General features: G+C 48.0%; 1 protein-coding gene across 2 annotated transcripts; it reads left to right on the top strand.

Moving 5' to 3' along the window:
* The first annotated feature begins 13,528 nt into the window (after positions 1-13,528).
* Positions 13,529-19,924, top strand: LOC130683670 (uncharacterized). 2 transcript variants are annotated; one of them, XM_057501933.1, is made up of 8 exons: positions 13,529-13,657; positions 14,530-14,632; positions 14,718-14,907; positions 15,214-15,396; positions 15,832-15,936; positions 16,027-16,236; positions 18,912-19,011; positions 19,383-19,924. In XM_057501933.1, exons 4-8 carry the CDS (start codon positions 15,280-15,282, stop codon positions 19,517-19,519), a joined length of 669 nt encoding a protein of 222 aa, XP_057357916.1. In that variant the 5' UTR covers positions 13,529-13,657; positions 14,530-14,632; positions 14,718-14,907; positions 15,214-15,279; the 3' UTR covers positions 19,520-19,924. The 2 variants fall into 2 exon arrangements, with proteins under 2 accessions (XP_057357916.1, XP_057357915.1); XM_057501932.1 differs by lacking the exons at positions 13,529-13,657; positions 14,530-14,632; positions 14,718-14,907 and adding an exon at positions 14,937-15,088.
* Positions 19,925-20,825: the final 901 nt, after the last annotated feature.

The following is a 20,825-nucleotide window of genomic DNA, read 5'->3' as shown; positions in this document are numbered from 1 at the left end:
CCCTGCAGCCCAGGGGTTAGGGTGCCCAGAGATCCCGGATTCCCTACCTCTGGATTAAGTGACCCGCCCTGCCCCTTTAAGACTTCCAAAAAGCACCCGCCAAAACAAAACAACGCCCACCAAAAAGAAAAGAAAAAAAAATTTTTTTAATTAAAAAAAAAAAAAGTTTTTAATTAAAAAAAAAAAAAAAGGTGGTCGTTCGTTTTTCTTTATTCTCCGGTGCCAGCCTCAGGCCTCTGCTCACCGGTCTTTCTGCCCTGTTTCCCTAGTATTGGGGTCCCTATCCCTTTAAGACTTCCAAAAAGCGCTCGCCAAAACAAAACAGCAAAAAAGCAAAAAAAAAATGGTCGCGCGCTTTTCTTATGTCCTCTGTCGCCCAGCCTCCAGTGCCCGCTCACTGTTCTTGCTGCCCTGTTTTCCTAGTATCGAGTGCCCTGCACTCTGGCCCGGATGGCTGGGGCTGGGTGTTCGGCAGCCCTGGGCTCCATCTCCCTCCGGCTCTGCCTGCTCTTCTCCCGCTGGGAGCTGGGGGGAGGGGCGCTCGGCTTCCGCGGGGCTGGGGCTTGTATCTTACCCCCTTCGCGAGGCGCTGGGTTCTCTCAGGTGCGGATGTGGTCTGGATATTGTCCTGTGTCCTCTGGTCTTTATTCTAGGAAGGGTTGTCTTTGTTATATTTTCATAGATATATATTGTTTTGGGAGGAGATTTCCGCTGCTCTACTCACGCTGCCATCTTCTGCCCCTCCCTAAATGATTCTTTTTTATATAGTCATAAAGTATTCAGCTTGGTTTTAATTAAAAACTCTTTATGTATGCTCATGTCAACAGTTTGTCTATAAATCGAGTAATTACAATAACATACAACTGACATAATCAGTTTGGGAAGCTTATGTAACTATTCTTGATAGACAAAAAGTTCATCTTGTGGACATCAAAGTGCCAGGAGTGTCAGGAAAGAGAGTACTAGCATGTATCTGGCATACTATGGGTGTGCTGGTCTTTTTTGGAGGAGATTCACTGGTGTTAGTTACTGGTAAGTTGCTTAGGTGTAGGTGATTTAGAAGCTTCATTTGTAAGATGTTGTCTTTCTCTGTTACTTCCCTGTCCACTGCAGCCACTGCTCCCAACACTCAAAAATCCGGGGACCTTGAGTGGTTACAATACCCCTCCTCCCCCAGCCACATACAGAGTTGTGTTGCTGCCATCTCTCAGTGACTACCTTCTGAAGTTCACACTGTTTGTCAGTAAAACCATCTTTTCTTCCTCCACCAAATTGGACAACTCTCCTCTCCTCCCCATTGACTCCAACCCCTAACAAAATTCACCTCCACTCTGCAACTTCCCATTGTCCTCTAGGGCTTCAGCTTCTATTTAGAGAAGAATCTTCTTACACTTTGACAACCTGTTCCCTCCACTGACACAGCATTCAGATCCCTACTCCTCATGTTTGGGTTGCCCACAATCCAATCACGATTTATACTTCATTTCTTATCACTTAGAACTCACTTGCACTATAGTCCACATATTGTGGTTTATCCCTTCAGCCCACAAACCTTTCGCTTTTTCCTGAAGATTGCGACTGGAGAGGAGAGAGAGAAAAGGCCTAAGGATTTCCAGGCCCTTGCAAAATTAGTAGAAATTTAGATAACATTTAGATTAATTGAGACCACTATTGCAGTCAGGGACCACGAAAATGAGAAACCGAGTCAGAATGACGTTTTATGCAGAGGGCTTAGACTTCCTTGGAGACTAAGCACCGAGTCAGCCCTACCCTGCGGTTTTATTAGGTTACAGCAAGCAAAAAGACAGGTATGATCAATGATTATAGAATGAGTTTTTTCATCAAACTAAACAATTGCAGGCTAATTATTTCTTAAAGTTTCTCTTATGTTTCGTCAAGTCATCCGGCCATGTGAGTCCCACATGCGTTCCTTATCTGCGTTTGCCTCAGAAAGGATCACGAGAACTGTTCATGACTCGCACCAATTCGGAGACGCAACACATTGTTCTATTCTCTAAGATTGGTTTCGGCTACAGATTATATTGCTCTTTCTCTTAGATTAGTTTCGACTATAGATTAAGTTTAAGCAGGAACTAAATTACAGCAAGGTTAACTGCTGGGGCATCTACAGACCATGTACTTAAAACTCTGAACATAGTGCCTTGTGTCCTGCTTCCTTATTTATCCACCTGTTTTTGATGTCCAGGACTGGAAGTTACAAAATACATTTTAATGGTGGCAGGAGAAAGCAGAAATGGGAGGGTGGCATCAAGAGTCCTGGTAGAGGGCCAAGAGGAAGATTGAAAGACACACGGAGCGGGAACATGGCAGAGGAGGACAGGGCTGGGGAGTACCACTGGAGAACTTTTTTGTTGAGTACCTACCATGGTATACGCAAAATATTTAGTTGAAGCTTGAGTGTCTCGCCTGAGGGTTTCAGTCCTGGGCAAGTTTACTATGGATTTGCTGAGACCAAAAATGACAATGGAACACTGGGTGGTAAAAAGGGGCTCCTACCAAGCTTTATTTTCAAGATAGCAGGTCAAGCACTAGAATATGGTCAGCCTCTGTCTCGGCATCTGTGGGTAAAACTGTTAAGGTTCTAGAGTATCTCACCGGGCTTTAGTGCATTTGCGTATCCTCAGGGGTGGAGAGTTCATCTCCATGTCAGTGGGTGACTACCTGGGCAACCGAGGGCGTGTCTGAACCTGAGAGTTTAAGGGGAGGGACTGGCTTGCTTGCTGGCTTGCTTCCTTCTGGAGCAGGGGGGAGAGACGGCACTGGACTGCAGTTTGTAAGCAATAGACGAGTTTTTACCTTTATTTCTCCCTTTGACTGATTTCGGTTTTTTAGAGGTATTTTGCCCTGGGATTTCCTCTTCCTGGACTTACAGCATCCCGCTCAGCCTCTTCCCCAGGCTCTGCCCTCACCGACAGACTCTGCTCCCCTCTCTCCTGCTCTCTTCTCTAGGATCTGCTCTTAGCACTGGGGAACTCACTACTGTGATACCGGCAGTAATGGCTTATCGCCAACGGGTATACAAGTTTTCACCTGTGCAGTGAGCTAAGTATTACATTATCGCACATATACATTGGGTGAAATTAGGATCAGGCCAGGATCCCGGCCATGGAACTTTCATTTTCCCTACAAAGAGTTTGTTCCAAAGCACTAAAGAGAGCACATACCCCTCGCTTAATTATTTTAATTAGTTCCTGAATACACTGTGGCTAAATGTAAAAATTATCATTACTTTTAATGGTAAATATTATGATGATTTCATCCCAACCCAGGGTACCCAAATATTTTTCACAAATTGAAAAATATACTAGCAAACAATGGGAACATGTTTATATAAGCAGCAAACTAGTGTTGAAAGCAAATAAAGCAGTTTTCATATAAAATGAAATGTAATTATAGCCAAAGAAGACTGGATCATGGGTGGGGCTGGTGGAAGGGGATGCTCCTCTCAGCCAGACATTCACTGTCATGTGATCACCTATTCTTTGACCAGAAAAGAGGGTAAGAAAATAGTACAACACACCTAAGATTCATAGATGCTACCTCCTGATCCCTCTCTTTTAGACTCAGAATGCTAAGCAAAATTATTTGAGTTCATCTGAATATGTGAATATGGTGCAGAATTTAAATTTTCTTTCTACAACATTCTTTAATTGGAAACTGTTTTTGTTGAGTAAATTAGTAATTGGATCTTTACCTGAAACCATAATATTGAAATATTTCTTCTTATATTAATTTACCATGTCTTTGGGTGGAGAAGTTGTTACACCAAGAGTAAAAAGCATATATATAAAAGGAGATATTAAAAAAGTGGCATAACTTTTCAAGAGCTGTTATGGTGTAAATTGTTATTGGAACCAATGGTTTGTAAGGTAAGCTTGTGTAGGACACAAGACTGTGCTGGTTTTTCCCCTTTGTCTATCCTCCATGCCAATCAATTCTCCATCATTTTTTGTTCTGCTTTGTGCCCAAGGAGACTGCCCTTTACATAGAGATAGTGTAATCGAAGTACCCATGCCTTCTGGCTTCTGACTGGCTTTTGTCAATAGGAGGCATCTGCAGGAGACAAAAAGTTGGACCTGGGTGTATAGCTACCTCCTCTCCCCAGTTGCCCTGCCTCTGGGGTTCTGGAGATGGTTGCTTCTATTCTGGGGCCTCAGATCCTATTGAGCAGCTCCATTTCCATGAGGCCACCTCTCTCCAGGTTCCAATACACCTTCCCCCCACTGCTGGTGGTTGTATTAGCTCCCTCCATTGCTGGTTCCTGGATGCTTCACCATTCTTGATTCCTTTAGTCCTGCCACGCCTCAGTAAATTTTCTTCTGTTAAGCTCTTTCAGTTGCCATATGCTTCCTGCTAAAACCTAGACTGATACAAAGACAAAGACAAAATAGACACAGACAGTTGAGGCAACAAGAGGTTAGACAAGCCATGGTATTGGCATAAAGAGGAAGGAGGGGATGCTGATGGCTGGTGATCAGGGAAGCCTTAACGAGGGGTAGCCTTTGAACTAGGTCTTGAAGGGAGGATGGGGTTTTAATAGGGCATATGGTACAGATGGATTTTGAAGAGGGATCAACATAAGTGAAGGAGCTGCTAAGGCCCAGAGCTTGTTTGGACAACAGAGATAGTGGAGAGAATCAGTCAGATCAGGTAAAGATCTGGCTAGAAAGGTAGGAGAGAGGGCTTTGAACACTAGGCTTCAGTCTGGAGTGAGTCATTCAGTGGAGATCATACACCTTACGAATGTTAGTTTTAGATGGGTTTCACTGGGAGTTATATCACCAAAAATAGCAGAATAGGGAACTCCAGGGCTCTATCTCCTCCTCAGAAATAATCAATAGACAGGCAGAAACTGCAGAACCAAATTTTGTAGAATCTTTTCAGTGTTCAGAGTGAAATTTATAGCTGTAAACATCCATATGAAAAGAGAAGAAACATCCCAAATCAGTAACCAAACTTGACATCTTAAGGAGAGGAAGAACAAAGTCAGCGAAAGAAGGAGATAGATGGGTTTCACCATGCCCCGTCCAAGGAGGTTCTGACTCTTCAACTAAATGGCCTGCTTCCCAGGGAGCATGTTTATTTTTGTATTCCATATGTTGCTTGCTAAAGTCTGGGTACACATCTTAGTATCCAGTAAAGACCAGGAATGTCATTCTATCAGTTCTTTACTGGTCAAGGGAGGAGCTCTAAGGAGTATTTTGAAAATGCTCCATAAGTCTTTTGTTATACTACTTTAAAAAAATAAAAGCCTCATTATTGGAATGCCAGGGCACAGAAGCTTAGAGCTGGATAGACCTTAGACATCATCTAGTCCAATTCCTTGGTTTGTAGACAGACTGGCTACCCTGAGGCTCAGCTTCTCTCCTTGAACAAAATATAATCATTAAGTCCAGCTCATTCTTTTTTGGCTTTTCATTTTCATACCTTTTCAGTTCTCACATCTAGATTTTTACAGTGATCATCTTCCTTCAATGGAGACTTTATTTAGCATCTCTTAAGAGTTAAACACTTCTGAGTATCATAATTTCACTAAAATATTCAAAACACCTCAGTGAGGAAGATAGCATGAGCTCTTTTTCACAGATAGGGAATGGATCAGAAGGGCAATGGGTGTTTTTTATGGCAGGTCTACTGTTTATAAGGCCTGGAGGTCGGCAGATCATATGTCCAAAAATTGAAAGTCACAAATCAAACTAATAAACTATTAACTGAAATAAGTTCTCCTATCTTGACAAATATTCCTTCATCTGAACAGAATAAAAAAGGAAAAAATGCAAAGTGAGAAAGTCAGCAATTTATGAAAGAACTTGAATTTAATTATTATTTTGATGTCAGGACAATATGTCGATGGGCTGGCAATGTTTGTAATAGTAATGGAATTAAGACATGCATAATAAATAAATTATGAATTTATTGCACATAATTTATTTTTCTTGCCTTATTTTCAGAGAAGCTGGGAAGTATGTTTTTATAATCAAGATTCACGGAACTTGCGGTTAATTGACAGCAATGCCAAATTAGACAATCTTTCTTAAGTCATTTTAGTTCTTAGATAATTTTTATTGATTTCAATCTGGAGACACTTTGCTTTCTTGAGGCAGTGGTATCTAGAATTGTCAATTCTTAAAGGAATAATTATATTCAGAAATAAACCATGAATTTAACATAATTTTACATACAGCAATGATAAATTATTACAGAAAAAAATCATAAAATATTTTATTCTCACTTCGGTTATGATGCTTTCACCATCTTCACACTTCACGCACATTACATTTGTGTTATAAATTCAAGAGTAATACAAATGATTTAGTATTGACAGATGTTTCTTGGCTGCCATGTGTAACTGTTTTGAGTACTGTGTTGATTCCTGAGTACCTCTGAGCCTTGAGTTGGAACATAAAGAGGAGCAAAACAATGACTTCTTGGCACTCTTAGGAAACAGCATTTCATTGTGCAAGAATCTATTGCAGCTGTGCTCACCCAGGCTATGCTAAAAGGAGGGGTTTGACAAGTCAAACTTGTCTTTTCTCTCTCATAAGTATGTTCCTTACTTAAAAAGCTTCCCAAACCTCAAATTGTTGAATCAAAGTCTTGTGTTTTATGTTGGCAGCTGTATACTTCACAAATCTTCAAAACTAACATCTGGCTGCAACCCTTTTTGTTTTAAGGACTAGAGAAAGGATACTCTGAAGCATTTCTTTAGGGGCTGAACAGAGTTAAACCCAAGAACAAACAATTAACATTATTAGAAACTCTGTGCCAGCCCTGAGCTCCAGTTCCAGAGTAACAGAGGCACCCTTGTGTTCTTTTTATTTTTTTCAGCTTTACTGAGGGGTAATGACAAATAGGAATTGCATATATTTAAGGTGTGCAACTTGATGTTTGTATACATCGTGAAAGGATCCTCACAATCAAGCTAATTAACATATGTATCACCTCATACAGTTACCCTGTCCTTCCTTCCTCCTTTCCTCCCTTCTCTCCTTTCTTTCTTCCTTCCTTTTTTTGTGGTTAGAATACTTAAGATCTGCCCTCTTCGCAAGTTTCAAGTATACAATACAGTATTGTTGACTACAGTGACCATGCTGTACATTAGATCTCCAGAACTTATTCGTCCTGCATAACTGAAACTTTGTAGCCTTTGACCAAACATCTTCCCATGTCCTCTTCCTCCAGCCCCTGGCAACCACCATTCTACTCTGTTATTATGAGTTTGACGATTTGATGTTCCACATTTAAGTGATACCATGCAGTGTTTGTCTTTCTGTGTCTGGCTTATCTTACTTAGCATGATGTCCTCTAGTTTTATCCATGTTGCCACAAATGGCAGGATTTCCTTCTTTCTCATGGCTGAATAATATTCTGTCATACACTTATAGATATATCACACTCCTTATCCATTCATCCATCAACAGACATTTAGGTTGTTTCCACATCTCAGCTATTGTGAATAATGTTGCAGTGAACATGGGAATACAGAAATCTCTTTGAGATCCAAATTTCATATCTTTTGGGTATATACCCAGAAGTGGGATTGCTTGATCAGACGGTTAGTTCTATTTTTTATTTTTTTAGGAACTTGCATACTGTTTTCCATAGTGGCGGAACCAACATACATTCCCGCCAACAGCGCCTGAGGCTTCCGTTTGGTCCACATGCACCGACATTGTTATCTCTCTTCTTTCTGATAATAGCCATTCTAACAGGTGTGAGGTGATATCTCATTGTGGTTTCAATTTGCCTTTTCCTGAATATTAGTGATGTTTATCACCATTGCGATCTTAGTCATTTGTATTTCTTCACTGGAGAAATGCCTATTCAAGTCCTTTGCCCATTTTTAAATTGGGTTAATTGGGTTTTTTTTGTTTTTTTGTTTTTTGTTGTTTTTTGTGAGGGGGGCTGTTTGTTTTGCTGCAGAGTTGTTCTTTACATATGTCAGATATGAATCACTCACTAGATATATGGTTTGCAAATATTTCCCCCCATTCCATAGGTTGCCTTTTCATTCTGTTAATTATTTCCTTTGCCGTGCAGAAGCTTTTTAGCTTGATGCTGTCGCACTGGTGAATATTTGCTTTTGTTGCCTGTGCTTTTGGTATCATTTCAAAAAAATCATTGCCAAGACCAATGTTAAGAAACTTTTACCTTATTTTTTTTGTAGTAGTTTCATAGTTTCAGGTCTTATATTTAGGTCTTCAATCCATTTCTAGTTGACTTTTTGAATATGGTGTGAGATAAGGGGCCAATTCCATTCTCTTTCATGTGGATATCCAATTTTCCCAACACTATTTTTTGAAGAGATTATCCTTTCCCCATTGCATGTTCTTAAAACTCTTGTCAACTATCAGTTGGCTGTAACTGTATGGTTTCTGGGCTGCCTATTCTGTTCTATTGGCCTGTAAATCTGTTTTTATGTCAGTACCTTACTATTTTGATTACTGTAGTTTTGTAATATATTTTGAGGTCAGAAGGTTTGATGCATCTGGCTTTGCTCTTACTCAGGATTGCCTTGGCTATTCAGGGTCTGTTGTCATTACAAATGACTTTTAGGACTTTTTTTTCTGTAAAGAATGCCATTGGGATTGTGATAGGGATTGCACTGACTCTATATATCACTTTGATTAATATAGACATTTTAACAATATTAATTCTTCCAATGTATGAACATCGAACATGCTTTGCCTTCAAATTGACATCCTTAATTCCAGTTTCCCAGCTCCAACACATGCTGTCTACAGCCCCACTAGATTGATTATCCTCAACCAGTGTTTTTTTCAATCATTTTTTTTTGCAGTTCTTTCAGGACTAGTTTCTCACTGGCTTTCTACTAGCCACCCAAACAAATCTTGACACCAGAGCTTGTGCTGACCTATCCCCAATCTCATCTTTTTCTTCCTATCCTTCCATTTTCTGCTTGATTTATCCACTGAATTTTTTTTAACCTTGTGTGGTCTATGAAACGTTTTTAGAAGGCTCAAATCCTTTTTGAAGTGAGACATGGTATGAACAAATTGGGCTCAGTTCTCAGCTTGGCATATCAGGCTCTCCTCCAGCTAATTCCTCGCCTTACCCATGGGAATTGGTTGGTGGTGGTGATAGTGTTTTCTTGCACTGGACTTTGGTTTTGCCACACACCTCCCACCTGAAATGCTTTCTCTGGAGAGCTTTGGAGACCTTTGCCCTACTGTGCTTGCAAAGTGACATCCCAAGTCATCTTCTCTGAAAAGGCTTCCCTGGTTACAGCGACTCTTTCTAATCTTCCTTAGCTCCTCATCCTCTTGTCACTATATATTGTTTAGAATAAAGGGACAGGTCACATGAGCGGACATATCCTTGAAAAAGCTTAATTGCTAGAATTGAATTTCTGTATATTAAGTCTGGTTTTTCAATTTCCTTTTATTATGAAACTGGAGACGAATTCCTTTTGGAGTAAATACTTTGGTGAGGAAAGATAACACCTCAGTCACCAGGAAGATGCTGGCAATGTGTATTCTTCTCACATCACCTGTTCCCTCTTGGGAAAATCTCTCTCTCACACACACACGTACATCATCAACAGGGACAGATTTCCATTCTGTCACAATGGTAAATTATGGATTAAAAATATAAGACCAGCTGTTTTCAGTAGTTATTGTGGCTGAGAAACCCTGAACTCCTTCCCTGATCATGTAAAACACCAACAGTTATTATATAGAATTTTTAAAACTTAAATGCATGTTTCTTTAACAAGAAAGTAGGAGAAATTCTTAAAGAACAAAAATGAGGTCATAGAGAGAATATGGGGAGTCATGAGAGTCTGTGGCTGCCTGTGACTTAAGAGCTTCAGTTGGCAGCTGTGTGGCCACGAGGAGACAAAGCTCTGGGCCACCCTGGAGAAGTGCTGAGATCCCACACAAAGGCACTATAGCTGGTCAATGAGATGTTGTCATGGTTCTTGAAATGCCTGAGTAGCTGACCTTTGTTTTAGACCCACAGTGCTAAACTCTGATAAGTACTCAGCTGTTGGCCTGAAAAGGCTGAGAGTGGGCCAGTGCACAAGCCCAAGTGTACCACCCCCCACCCTCGGCCATCATGTTATCCAGTGCGTGAGCTGGAGGGTGATGAGGTGCATATGGCCAGGGTGCAGTGGTTCCAGCATGTGCCCAGGGAGTCTACATCTTGACCCAATCTAGCCTTGTGCAAATATATATATAAGTCTGGATCTAAAGGTGGACAGGTGAGTTTCTAGAAGAACAGATACCACTCATTCTAATATTGTCATCTGCACCGGTGTGTCTCCACGCAGATCCTTTAGATAAGCAAGTCTTGTTTGGTTTATCTGGTATCTATGTCTTGTTTCTTTTCTTGATATCTATGTCTGGTCTTTTCTACAATATGAGTTTACTATTAATATTTGTCGATATATGGTCATATAGACGGGTATAAGAAATGAGATTAATGCAAAGACTCAAGAACCATTATGGACAACTCCTCCCAAGGAGAAATTTTGCATTTCAATTCAGAAGTCAAAAGGAAGGGAGATAATATTGGATGTTTAATCAGTCTGTTGACCATCCATGGCTTGAGATAGTTAATGTCTTGTGAACTGTGACAATATCCATAGGATATGGAAACTGTATCCTTAATGCCTGAGTGTCTAGCCTACTGTATTTAAAATTCTAAATCTGAAGAAAAGTGACATATTTTATTAAATAGAAGCTATTGTTAGTGAGAAGTGTCAGGCCAGTGGGGAGAGCTGAGGCACTGCAGATGACACTGGATAGGCCTGTGGGCTTGAAACCCCAGGAAGGAAAGTACAGGATCTGTGAAAACCTGGAGAGAGGCTGTTTTTAAAGTAAGGATGTAGGTCTCCGTGATCACTGCATGCTTTGAGCTGAGGACAGAACCATGAGCTATAGAGCACTTGTAGTGACATACGAAAAGCACTAGTCATTCATGAAGCTGTACACCTCTGGAGATGCCTCTGCTTGGAAGGGGACCTTTTTCTAAGTCTCACGAAGTATATACTCCAGTGACATTTTCAATCCCAGGTGCATCTTCTCAGAGAGACTGGTTGCCCCTGTTGTTTAGGTAGGATACTTACTGGAAGTGCTTCAGAAAGACCTTCTCTGCGCCCTTCTTTCCTACCTCCCTTTCTCTGGTAGCACTAATCTTGGCTTGGAGTGTAGAGAACTCAGTTTTTCCAAGAAAGAGTTCCTGTTACCAGAGTGCCGGTAGTTTTCTGATTGCAGTCTAGAGTCAGACAGAGCCACTCTTACCCAAACCACTCTTCCCTCTCTGGTTTTAAATCATTGCCTTCTACCTGAAGTACTCTCTTTCTCTTAGGTCTTTGTTGAAGGCTGTGCGGTGGAGTTAATACATTCTGACATGGTGGGGTTTTCTTCCCTACCAAATTCTATCATTTAAAAGCATTAGCTGTGAAGCATTACCAAATTCTCTAATGCTAAAGCATTTTAAGGCATATGATCTGAGTGTAGCTTGCAGTAGGTCTTAGTTTATCAAGTTTAACCCAGAAAGGTTGGGTTATAATAAAGGATATAATATTTATGATCTACATTTAATGAGCTAATGCTTGTAGAACCCCAAGTCACTGGCGCACATTCTAAGGTAGGATGCTTTCAGGTGCAAGGAACTTCTATTGTTCACTTGTAACAACTTGAACTGAACAAAATGGAATTAAACTCCTGGTCTTTTCCCCCATCTTCCTCCCTCAATCTTCCCTGTTATTGTTAATGGCAATTCCATCCTTCTCAGAGTCTAAGCTAAAATCGTGGAGTTTTCCTCCATTCCTCTCTTTCATCCATAACACTAATACAGAAATATATTGGTTATTCGAGTTCAGGTAGTGTTTTGGAAATAAGAACACTCAATCCTGAAAAATCTTAGGTAAACAGGCTTGTAACCAAAAAATAATAATAATGTACAGTCCAAGGATGATGAAAAATGAATAAGAGACAGGTTAATATCAAATAGTATCTATGAAGTAGAAGGGGAAGTTAATATCTGGTTCTCTGTGTAATTCTGATAAAAAAACATAACATGGTAACTACACTTACAGTGGTGAGGATTTGGTAATATAACTGTCAAATCACTCTGTTGTACACTTAAAACCAATGTAATCTTTATATAAACTATATTTCAATTAAAAAAAACTTCTACCCTATATAAAAATATTCAAAGTGGCTATAGACTTTTGGTTTCACTCTAAAATAAAATGTTTAAGGTACGTCAGTGTACTTTTTGATTTATAGGTGAACTGATGACATGTGTATACATAAAGGTTTTTTCGTTCATTAAAACCAAGCTGAATACTTTATGACTAGATAAACAAGAATCGTTTTAAAAATCACTGTCAAGTTAATGATTAGGAGTGGTCAGGTCAACTGTAACAGGTTTGGGAAAAACTGTAACGCTCCAGGAAGTTTTTCCTCCAAGAGAACCTGAAGATTCCAGCTCCATTTAAAATAAATGTCAGCTCATTTGGGTGTAGTTTATGCAAGAAAGAACTAGGATAGCTCTTTTTATGGACCCAAACCTCAACTCTGCCCTGTATGCAAATATTCACTAGTGTCCATACATTTTTATGGCTTCACTTGAAAACAGAATGTTTACTTTACAACAGTAAATGCATACTTTTGATTCCCCCTTGATCCAACTATCTCGATGAACCATTTCAACATGAGGTGGAAGCAGTGTTTAACAAAAGCTGTGAATTTAGGGCCCTATGTGCACAATAGCGCAGAAGGTCCAGGAAGGAGGCAAGCGGACTGGTGGGCAGGACGCCTGGGAGCAATCTAGGAGGGGCTGGTGTCTGGTGCAGTCATTTCCCGAACGAACGAGGTCAGGGAAGCGGAGCCTGGGAGGTCCGGCGGGGAAGAATTGGCCCTGAACGGAGCCGGCTGCTGGGGCCCATTACAGGGGCCGGCCCGGGGTGCTGGCCCCAGGGAGCGCGTTTTAGGGAAGCCCGCTGGAAGCCTCGCGACTGCCCTGCTGGGGAATCCTAAGCTCCCCTCTGGGCTCCAGTCTGGACAGCACACCGGTGGACTTCACCTGTGTCATTATCTCCTACATGTCCTCAACAGCAAGCCCTGCATCCTCGTCAAGATGGTTTCCTCACGTCTCAGGGGAAATCTCCCACCCTTCAAGCCTTGTTCCATCTCCCTCTTCTCCACTGCGTGCTGCTATGTTACTCATCCATTTCACCAAAATTGGCTGGGCGCGGTGGCTGGTGTCCGGAGCCGGGTGTTCAGCGCCGGGCCGGGAGTGCGACTGCTCTCAGGGACCAGTCTGAAAAGTCGGTTCGGGAAAGGTGCACCTTCCGGAGAAACGCTGGCTCCAGGCGGCAGCCGGCAGGGACGCGAGCATCGGGGGGGTGGGGGGGGTAGGGCCCCGGGGGTGGGAGGTGGGGCCTGGGAGCCCGCCACACACAGCAAAGACCCCGCAGACGGGGTGTGGCTTCCCAGCGGGCTGGGCTCAGAGCCTCTTCCCTGCTCGTTTGCCTCGGGTCCGCTGCACGTCTTGGCAAGTTGGGCAAGTGCAGGATCCGCGGGACACCGGGACTCGTTCTCAGCGGGGACCAGCAGCCGCGAGCAGCTGTGGCTGGTGGGCGAGCACGGGGAGGTGGACCTCGGTGAGGGGCCAGGTCGGCGGCGGACGCGGAGCGCGGGGCGCCGCTGGGGCCGGAGCAGCGCCTGGGAGGCTCGGCGGGGGAGGGAGGGCGGCGCGGGAGGCGCGCCAGGTGGGGAGCGAGGAAGCGAGGGCCGGTTTGGGGCAGGGCGGCGGTGCCCTGCCCGGGTGGAGACGGCGGACAGGAGACCCCGGGGGACTGTCCCGGCTCCTCCAGGCGGGTTCATTTGTTCACTGGGCAGTGCTCCTAAGGCCAGGCGGGGCCAGGCTTGCCCAGGCTCACCGGCTACCCTCCCCGAGGCTCCCAACCCGCGCGTGCGCTCCGTCGGGGCCCGCAGGAGTTTGAGACCAACGTGTCCTGTCCCTGGGGCGCCTCCTGCCGGTGACGCTGCGCCAGCACAGAGCCTGTGGGATTCCGAGTGGCTCCGCAAGTGGGCAGCGGTGCACGGCCTCGGCGCCCAGGCGAGGCCCTTTTTCCGGGCGCTGGGCGCAGGGCGCAGGGCGCAGGGCTCCTCTGCCTGCCCGAGGGCCCCGGTGAGGCGCTGGGCAGCGGGGCGGCGCCCGGCGTGCGGAGGCGGCAGGGGGCGCCGGTGCTGGGCCGCCAGGGGGCGGGGGCGGCCTGCGGACGTGCGCAGGAGCGCGGGGCGCGGCGGACGCGGGGCGGGCGCCCAGGGAGGTCAAAAGGGGCCGCGGGCCTGGCATCGCCCTCCCACAGCCCGGACGGTGCGACCACCCCCAGAGCTGCTGAAGCGGCACCGGCAGCGGGCGCGGGAAGAAGGCGGACGGCGTTCAGGTGAGCGCGAGAGCGCCTCTGACACCCGCCCAGATCCCGGGAAACCCCGCGCCCACTTACCCCGAGTCCGTCTCTGTCTGCAGCTGGGCTCCTGGCAAGAGGGGTGAATCCTGCCGGTAGCAGGGAGGTCGCCGTGGGACCTTCCCAGGAAGAGCGATTAGACTTCACTCTCCCTCTGGCCAGTGGGTGAGGGCCAGGGTGAGGCTGGGCGCTGACATCTCGGGATGCGAGGGGGTCGTTGTTGATCTTCTGGCACTGCCACTTTCCCCAGGTTGAGGACTTGGCCCTCAAGGAGCATTGGATCTCGCAGATTCCGTTAAAAGGCCGGAAGATTTCCCAGAGCATTCCCGTGGGGAGCGACCGCCCCGGCTGGTCAGTTAGCACAACCTCCCAAGCCTGAGTGCCTGCGGGTTTCCAGCCCACAGATTCGAAGGGGGACGGTGGGAACAGGAGAGGGCCAGGTAAGCGGGACCAGGAGCTCAGGGCGTGCTCTCCAACTGCTTTCCCCGGAGCGGGCTGGCAATGCTGGAAGGATGGCGCCCTCTTCGGGTCCCAGTTCCTCAGGGACGCAGATCCCATGCCCCTGAGGCGCTGCCTGCAGGGATGGGAGACCCGAAGACCCAGCCAGAGAAAGAGCTCCAGGTGCTGTGCCCTCTCTGTGCACCCTCCCCGCAGCCAGCCCGCACCTGCCTTCTCTCTGCCTCCTTCCCCTCCCCCATTTCCTCCACCGGGACCTTTAATCTACACCCTTCTCCGTCTACACTTAGGGCTTCTCACCTTCCGTACTGACAGGCTGGGCAGAAAACTGTGGTGGGCTGTGCCCAGCGTGTAGGATGCTCGGAAGCATCTCCTTCCTCCACCCACTGGACGCCAGGAGCACCCACTGTTGTGACAACCCAGAGTGTCTGCAGACATTTCCCAACATCCTCCAGGGGCCACATCACCCGTGGGTGAGAACCACTGATCTACACTGTCTCCTCCTGTCATCTCCTCCTCTTCCATCTCCTCCTTCATCCCTTCCTTCTTCATTCCATGCGTCTCAGGTTAGGGAGGAGCTCAGGCTTCTGGGGGAAACAGCGAGAGAGCCTGAACAAGGCTCTGGAGAGAACTGGAGCTCTGCTTTTCTTGGAGGGGAGGATGGAGGGACTGTTTTGTGCCACACTGATCTAAGCCTGAAGGGCTTGGGGGAGGACATGTTTCCAGGGACAGGGGTGCTTGGTGGAACCAGTAAGTTCCCTTCAAAGAGTTCCAAGTCTGACACAAAGCATAAGACGTGGATGGGTAGAGGAAGGAACCACCGTGGCAAATGAGACAAGGCCAGGTCCAGGGGTGACCCCCAGCCCTCCAGGCTGGATCTCTGTTTAAAGCCGATTTCTCCCTGCTAGGTGGGCTCAAACCTAATGTCAGCATTTTCAAGCAGCAACATGTGGCCGCCCCTCTTCACGCTGAAGCTGCAGCCTGATGGCCGACTCTTACCCATGGTCATCCAGGTTAGAGGACCAGACACCTTCCCCCGACCCTGATCCCCTCGAGAACTTAGACACACAGGTCGTCAGCCTCCACTCTCTGTCCCTCTCTAGCTCCAGCCCCCTTGTCATGAGTGCCCCCCACCTGTGCTGTACCTGTCCTCGGATCCCCCCATGGCCTGGCTTATGGCCAAGACCTGGATCCCCAGCTCTGATTTCCAGCTGCACCAGTTACAGCCACACCTCCTGAGGGGACCCCTGATGGCTGAGGTTATCTCTGTGGCCACGATGAGGAGTGTGCCCGGCCTGCAGCCTGTCTCCAAGGTATTTCAGCCCCTCCTCATTCTGTACTTGACTGCCTCCCATCTCACACCTCTCAGCCTCGGGAGGCATCTGCACGGGCCTCACCTTGGGGTATGTTAGTGAGGACCCATCTCTCCCTCTCTCTCTCACACAGACACACACACACACACACACACACACACACACACACACACACACACACCCCATTATGGAAACTCCCAGGGCTGGGGAAGAGTGAGAACAGGTTTTACCAAAGACTTGACCTTGGGCCTGAGGAGGTTGCAGGTGGGTAGTGAGGGTGGGGCCGCGGCAGACAGGCTGATCTGCGGTGGCATCTGGGGAATGGCTGACACTAGCTGTGGGCAAGGGCAGGGAGGGCGCCTGAACAGCTAGCTTGGAGAAAGAAGGTGGGGAGGCTGAGAGGAGGCCATGTCCCTTGGTGGGGAGAAGTGTCAGGAATCTGTTCTGACCACAGGAGGTTTCCAGTGCCCAGAGAGGCCCTGGCAATGTGGGAGGGCAGTTAGATAGGAGCCTGCGTCCTTGGAACAGGGCAGCGCTGGAGAGAGAGATTGAAGAGTTATTGGGGAAACAGAGGCATGTGAGAATGCAGCCTTTGTCCTCGATGAAGGTGTCTAGGGTTGGCATCTACCCAGAGGATGTGGCCCAGGGCAGGACTCTAGGGTGGCCCCGCCTTTCTCGCGGGGGGAGGGGCTGAAGTGGGCAAAGGAGCACGAGGAGGGCAGCCACCAGGCAAGAGGGCAACGAAAGCCGAGGGGCCGTGCAGTGCGCAGGAGCTGCCAGGGGGAGGCGCGCTGCTGCTGCTGCTGGTGGGAAGTGAACAAAATACGAGCAGGGAGATGACACACGCATCTGCAGGTGCGGAAACCCTTGGTCATCCGTGTGGAGTGCCTTCTGGGGGCGGGGGGAGCCAGACGGGTGCGGGCTGAGCAGAAAACGTGGGGTGAGCAGCAGAGACAGTGCAGGGTGAGTCTTTCCAGAAGCCTTGCTGGGAAGGGGAAGCAAGGAACAGGGGCTGCTGGAGGGGCGAGGGCCTGGGCAGGGGAGGGTGTCCCCGTTAGGGAAGCCAGTACTGTGTGACCCTGAGAGAGGGAGGGCGAAGGAGGGAGGGTGGCCGGGAGACAGAGACTGAGAGAGGTGGTGGGGCTGATGTCCTGGGGAGGCAACGCGGGGGAGGAATTTGCCCTTGGAGGGAGCAGGGATGCTTTCTCCATAGATGTAAGGGAGGCATAGATACAGTTTCAATGTGGAAACTTGCTAGGTTTTGGGTGTGGGACAAGGGAGTCCTAGAATTGCTACAGATACTGTGAGACTGTGCAGGGAGCCGCCTGCTAAGCCCTTGACCTTGGTCGGCCCTGGGCAGACAGCTCTCTTCTCCCAAATGGTAACCTGACCCAATCCAATTTCACAGAGACCCGTCCTCTCCCTCCTTCTCTATAAAGCTGTGGTCCTTTACTTTCCCTCCCCGCATGGGTCCTGGGATCCCCTTAATTGACTCCATCCCAATTCTTCCTTCCACAATCAGCTCCTGATGCCCCCCTTTCCCTGCACCATGGAGATCAGCACCCTGGCCATGAGCAATCTTGTCTCTAAATGGGGAGTTTTTGACCTGGTATGGAAAATGGTGGTAAAGAGGGAGGAGAGTGCCAGGACGGAAGGTCCCCAAGGCCCGTTTTGCACACCCGCTCCTCCCCTGGGAAGGCCTCTCTCATCCTTCCTCCTGAGTAGCCTCCTCCTCAGAGGGGCCTGAGCAGGCCCACCGACGGGGACCCCCTGACCTGAGCTGCCCCGCCTGAGCCGGCTCACCCCGGCTGATCTGCCTGGTTGACCACCTCGTCCTCAGGCGATGAACACTGGGTCCAGAGGCCACTTGGACCTTCTGCAGAGCCACGGCTGGCTTGACCTGTAGTTCCTGTGCCCTCCCTGTGAGCTGGGTGAGCACGGGCTCTTGGGTGTGAAGTCCTCTCTGTGTGGCCGAGATGCCTTCAGGCTGTGGGGAGTCAGCAGCCAGTGAGGGTGACAGGGAGGAGCCTTGGGCCTGATGGGGAGACCGAGGGGGACTGTAGGTCCAGATGGCCCTTCGCTGGCTGCCTGTGCCTGGGGGCCTTCTTCCCCGGAGCAGCTACGTGGAGGGCTGGTGGGTCTTTTCTCCAAGAGTGATGAAGCCGTGAGGGGTGACCCAGAGCTGCAGGCCTGGCGCACAGAGGTCCTGAGGCCAGGCAGCAGGGCTTCCCAGGCGGAGGTAAGGCACAGGCCGCTCCCCACTGACCTGAGCCAGCTTGCTCCCAGGTGGGAGCCAACACTCAGCACCTTCTCGCTGCCTCACAGGACAGCCTTCCTGCGGACCCCGAGAATTCCCTTGACCTCTCCAGAGCATCCCTCAGACACCCTAACGCACACCCCTGCCTCCCCAGACCCCTCCTCTGTTCCCCTCTGGTCAGGGGCTTCCTCTGGACCAGATACACTTCCCTTAGGGGTTTCCCTCACCCTTTCCTACCCTCTCCCCATCGCCAGGTTCAGCTCAGTCCATAAGCAGCAGAGTGCACACCACGTGTGAGCCATATTCTCCGGGCCGCAGCCCCAGCCCACATTCTTTTCCGTTTCTGCAAATAGCTTCCTCTGCCTGAGATGTGTCTCGGGTCCCAGCCACAAAGCCTCTAACTCTCCTCATCCCCCAGGCTCCCCATCTCCTTAGCGTCCCGGGCTCAGCTCTGCCTCTTTGTCACCATGTGCATCTTCACGTGCACTGGTCAGCGTGCCGCCACCCACCTGGGCCAGGTAACCTATTGGGGTCACCCCCAGGGGCTCCTGGGATGGGGAAGTGGGGCGCCATCCAGTGCTCGGCTCCCCCCACTTGGGTGTCTGACCCGCTGTCCTTCCTGCAGCTGGACTGGTTCTCCTGGTCCCATGGTCCGTGTGCCATGCGGAAGCCCCCACCCCCTCCAATGACCGGACAGAGGAGGATGTAGTGGACGCCCTGCCAATCTGTGCTAGACCCATATGCCAAAGACCGCATGGGTCCTAGGCAGGCGGCAGCCTGTCAGGTTACAGACAGCTGCCCGGGTGCTGGGGGTCAGGCAGCTGGAAGGACGGGAGAATCCTTGGCTGGGGGCCTCTCAGAGCTGAGCCATCTTGTTCTCCCCTCTCAGGTGGCCTTGGGGCAGCACCAAGAGGAGTATTTCTCAGGCCCTTGGCCCCAAGCTGTGCTGAAGCAATTCCAGGAGGAGCCGGCTGCCCTGGGCAAGGAGGTCGAGGTCTGGAATACAGGCCTGGACTTGCCCTATGAGGAGCTTGGACCCAGCCTCGTGGAGAAGTGTGACCCTCTGAGAGCCTTCCCCCTGGGCCCCAAAGCTCTGCCATCCCTAAGTTCCTCTGAGTACCGGTCCTCCTTGGCCCCTTCCTCTGGTGACAGACTGTCCCCTCAGCTGTGTGGCCAGGGAGCCCGGAGCTGCTGCCTCACACAGCCCCAGGGAATTCATAACAGGTGGTTCCCCCTGAAGTCTGCGACCTGACGCACAGCCTCTGCAGCCACCCTGCCTTAGTGTCCTTCCAGTCCTGCGCTTCTTTCCTCTTTGATCCCTCTCCTCTTTCCCAAAGAGGCTGGTTTATATATAAGCTAAAAGAGCTGATTAAAAAATTAAGCTAGTTATGCATGGTCAGGGAATAAGGTGGGAAAAAAAGCTTATTTTGTTCTTGCCCCTTTTTCAGATTAGAAGAAAGAAAAATAAACACGTGTTCCTGGAACAAAAATTTCATTCTGCAAGCAGTGCTTTCTTCAAGGTTTTCCTTAAGGCAAATTACAGATAATCTGTCTGATTGAACCCAGTGGGGCCAAAGAATTCAGCTTGTAACAGTGGTTCTGGCTTGAGGCTTCTGAGTCCCCAGCCAACTTATCCTATTAGCAAAGTCCACAAGGTCCCCAGCGGTTTTCTCCAGTCCTGCCCCCCTCTTTGCCGCGCTCCTGCTCCACATGCCTCTCATTCTTCCTTGCAGCCCACTCCCAGGGTCCTTGATATCCACCCCCATTTACTGCTTTCTTTTGCTACCATTAAAATATATTTTGTAGCCCATAGTTGTAGACACAGAAAATAGATGGACAAATAAGGAAGCGGGAGGCCAGGCACTACAGTAAGTGTTTTAAATACATGATCTCAATTTGTCTAACTTTTATCTCAATGTGACCTAAAATTTTGCTAATTTTTGCTCGGGCGCCTCTGTATACAGAGGGCTTCCTGCTGCCTTTCAGTCTTTCCCTGTGGTCAGTCCGTTGTGGACTGCTCACCTCGAGATCATGAATTCACATCACACGGTCCCAGCTTGAATCAGTCCTTTATCACTTCGTCTCTGCCCTCCAGGAAGGGTAACACTATTAAACAACTCCAGTTGTTGCCATTCCTTTGTATTTTATGTGGATGGTGCTCTCTGAAGTGTCACAGCACAGCAGCTAACTAAAGAAAAATGTGTGAAAGCATCTTGAGTTCTGGAGCTGCACCCTTCTGTTAGGCTGGGAACCCCCATTTCAAGTTCATCTCTTTATTTTTCTCTCATTTTATTCCATGGAAGTGGAAGAGCAGGTTCTTTGTATTAGTTTC

Source organism: Manis pentadactyla, chromosome 4 (genome assembly GCF_030020395.1).
Source record: "Manis pentadactyla isolate mManPen7 chromosome 4, mManPen7.hap1, whole genome shotgun sequence".
Lineage (NCBI taxonomy): Eukaryota > Metazoa > Chordata > Mammalia > Pholidota > Manidae > Manis > Manis pentadactyla.
This window is presented reverse-complemented; position numbering and strand designations above follow the sequence as displayed.

Bases quoted from the DNA above. Each gene is read 5' to 3' on its own strand.
- LOC130683670 (XM_057501932.1), top strand. From the start codon at position 14,969: ATGCTGGAAGGATGGCGCCCTCTTCGGGTCCCAGTTCCTCAGGGACGC. The intron at 15,089-15,213 runs GTGCTGTGCCCT...GTCTACACTTAG, and splicing joins AGCCAGAGAAAGAGCTCCAG to GGCTTCTCACCTTCCGTACT. The intron at 15,937-16,026 runs GTTAGAGGACCA...GTCCCTCTCTAG, and splicing joins TCTTACCCATGGTCATCCAG to CTCCAGCCCCCTTGTCATGA.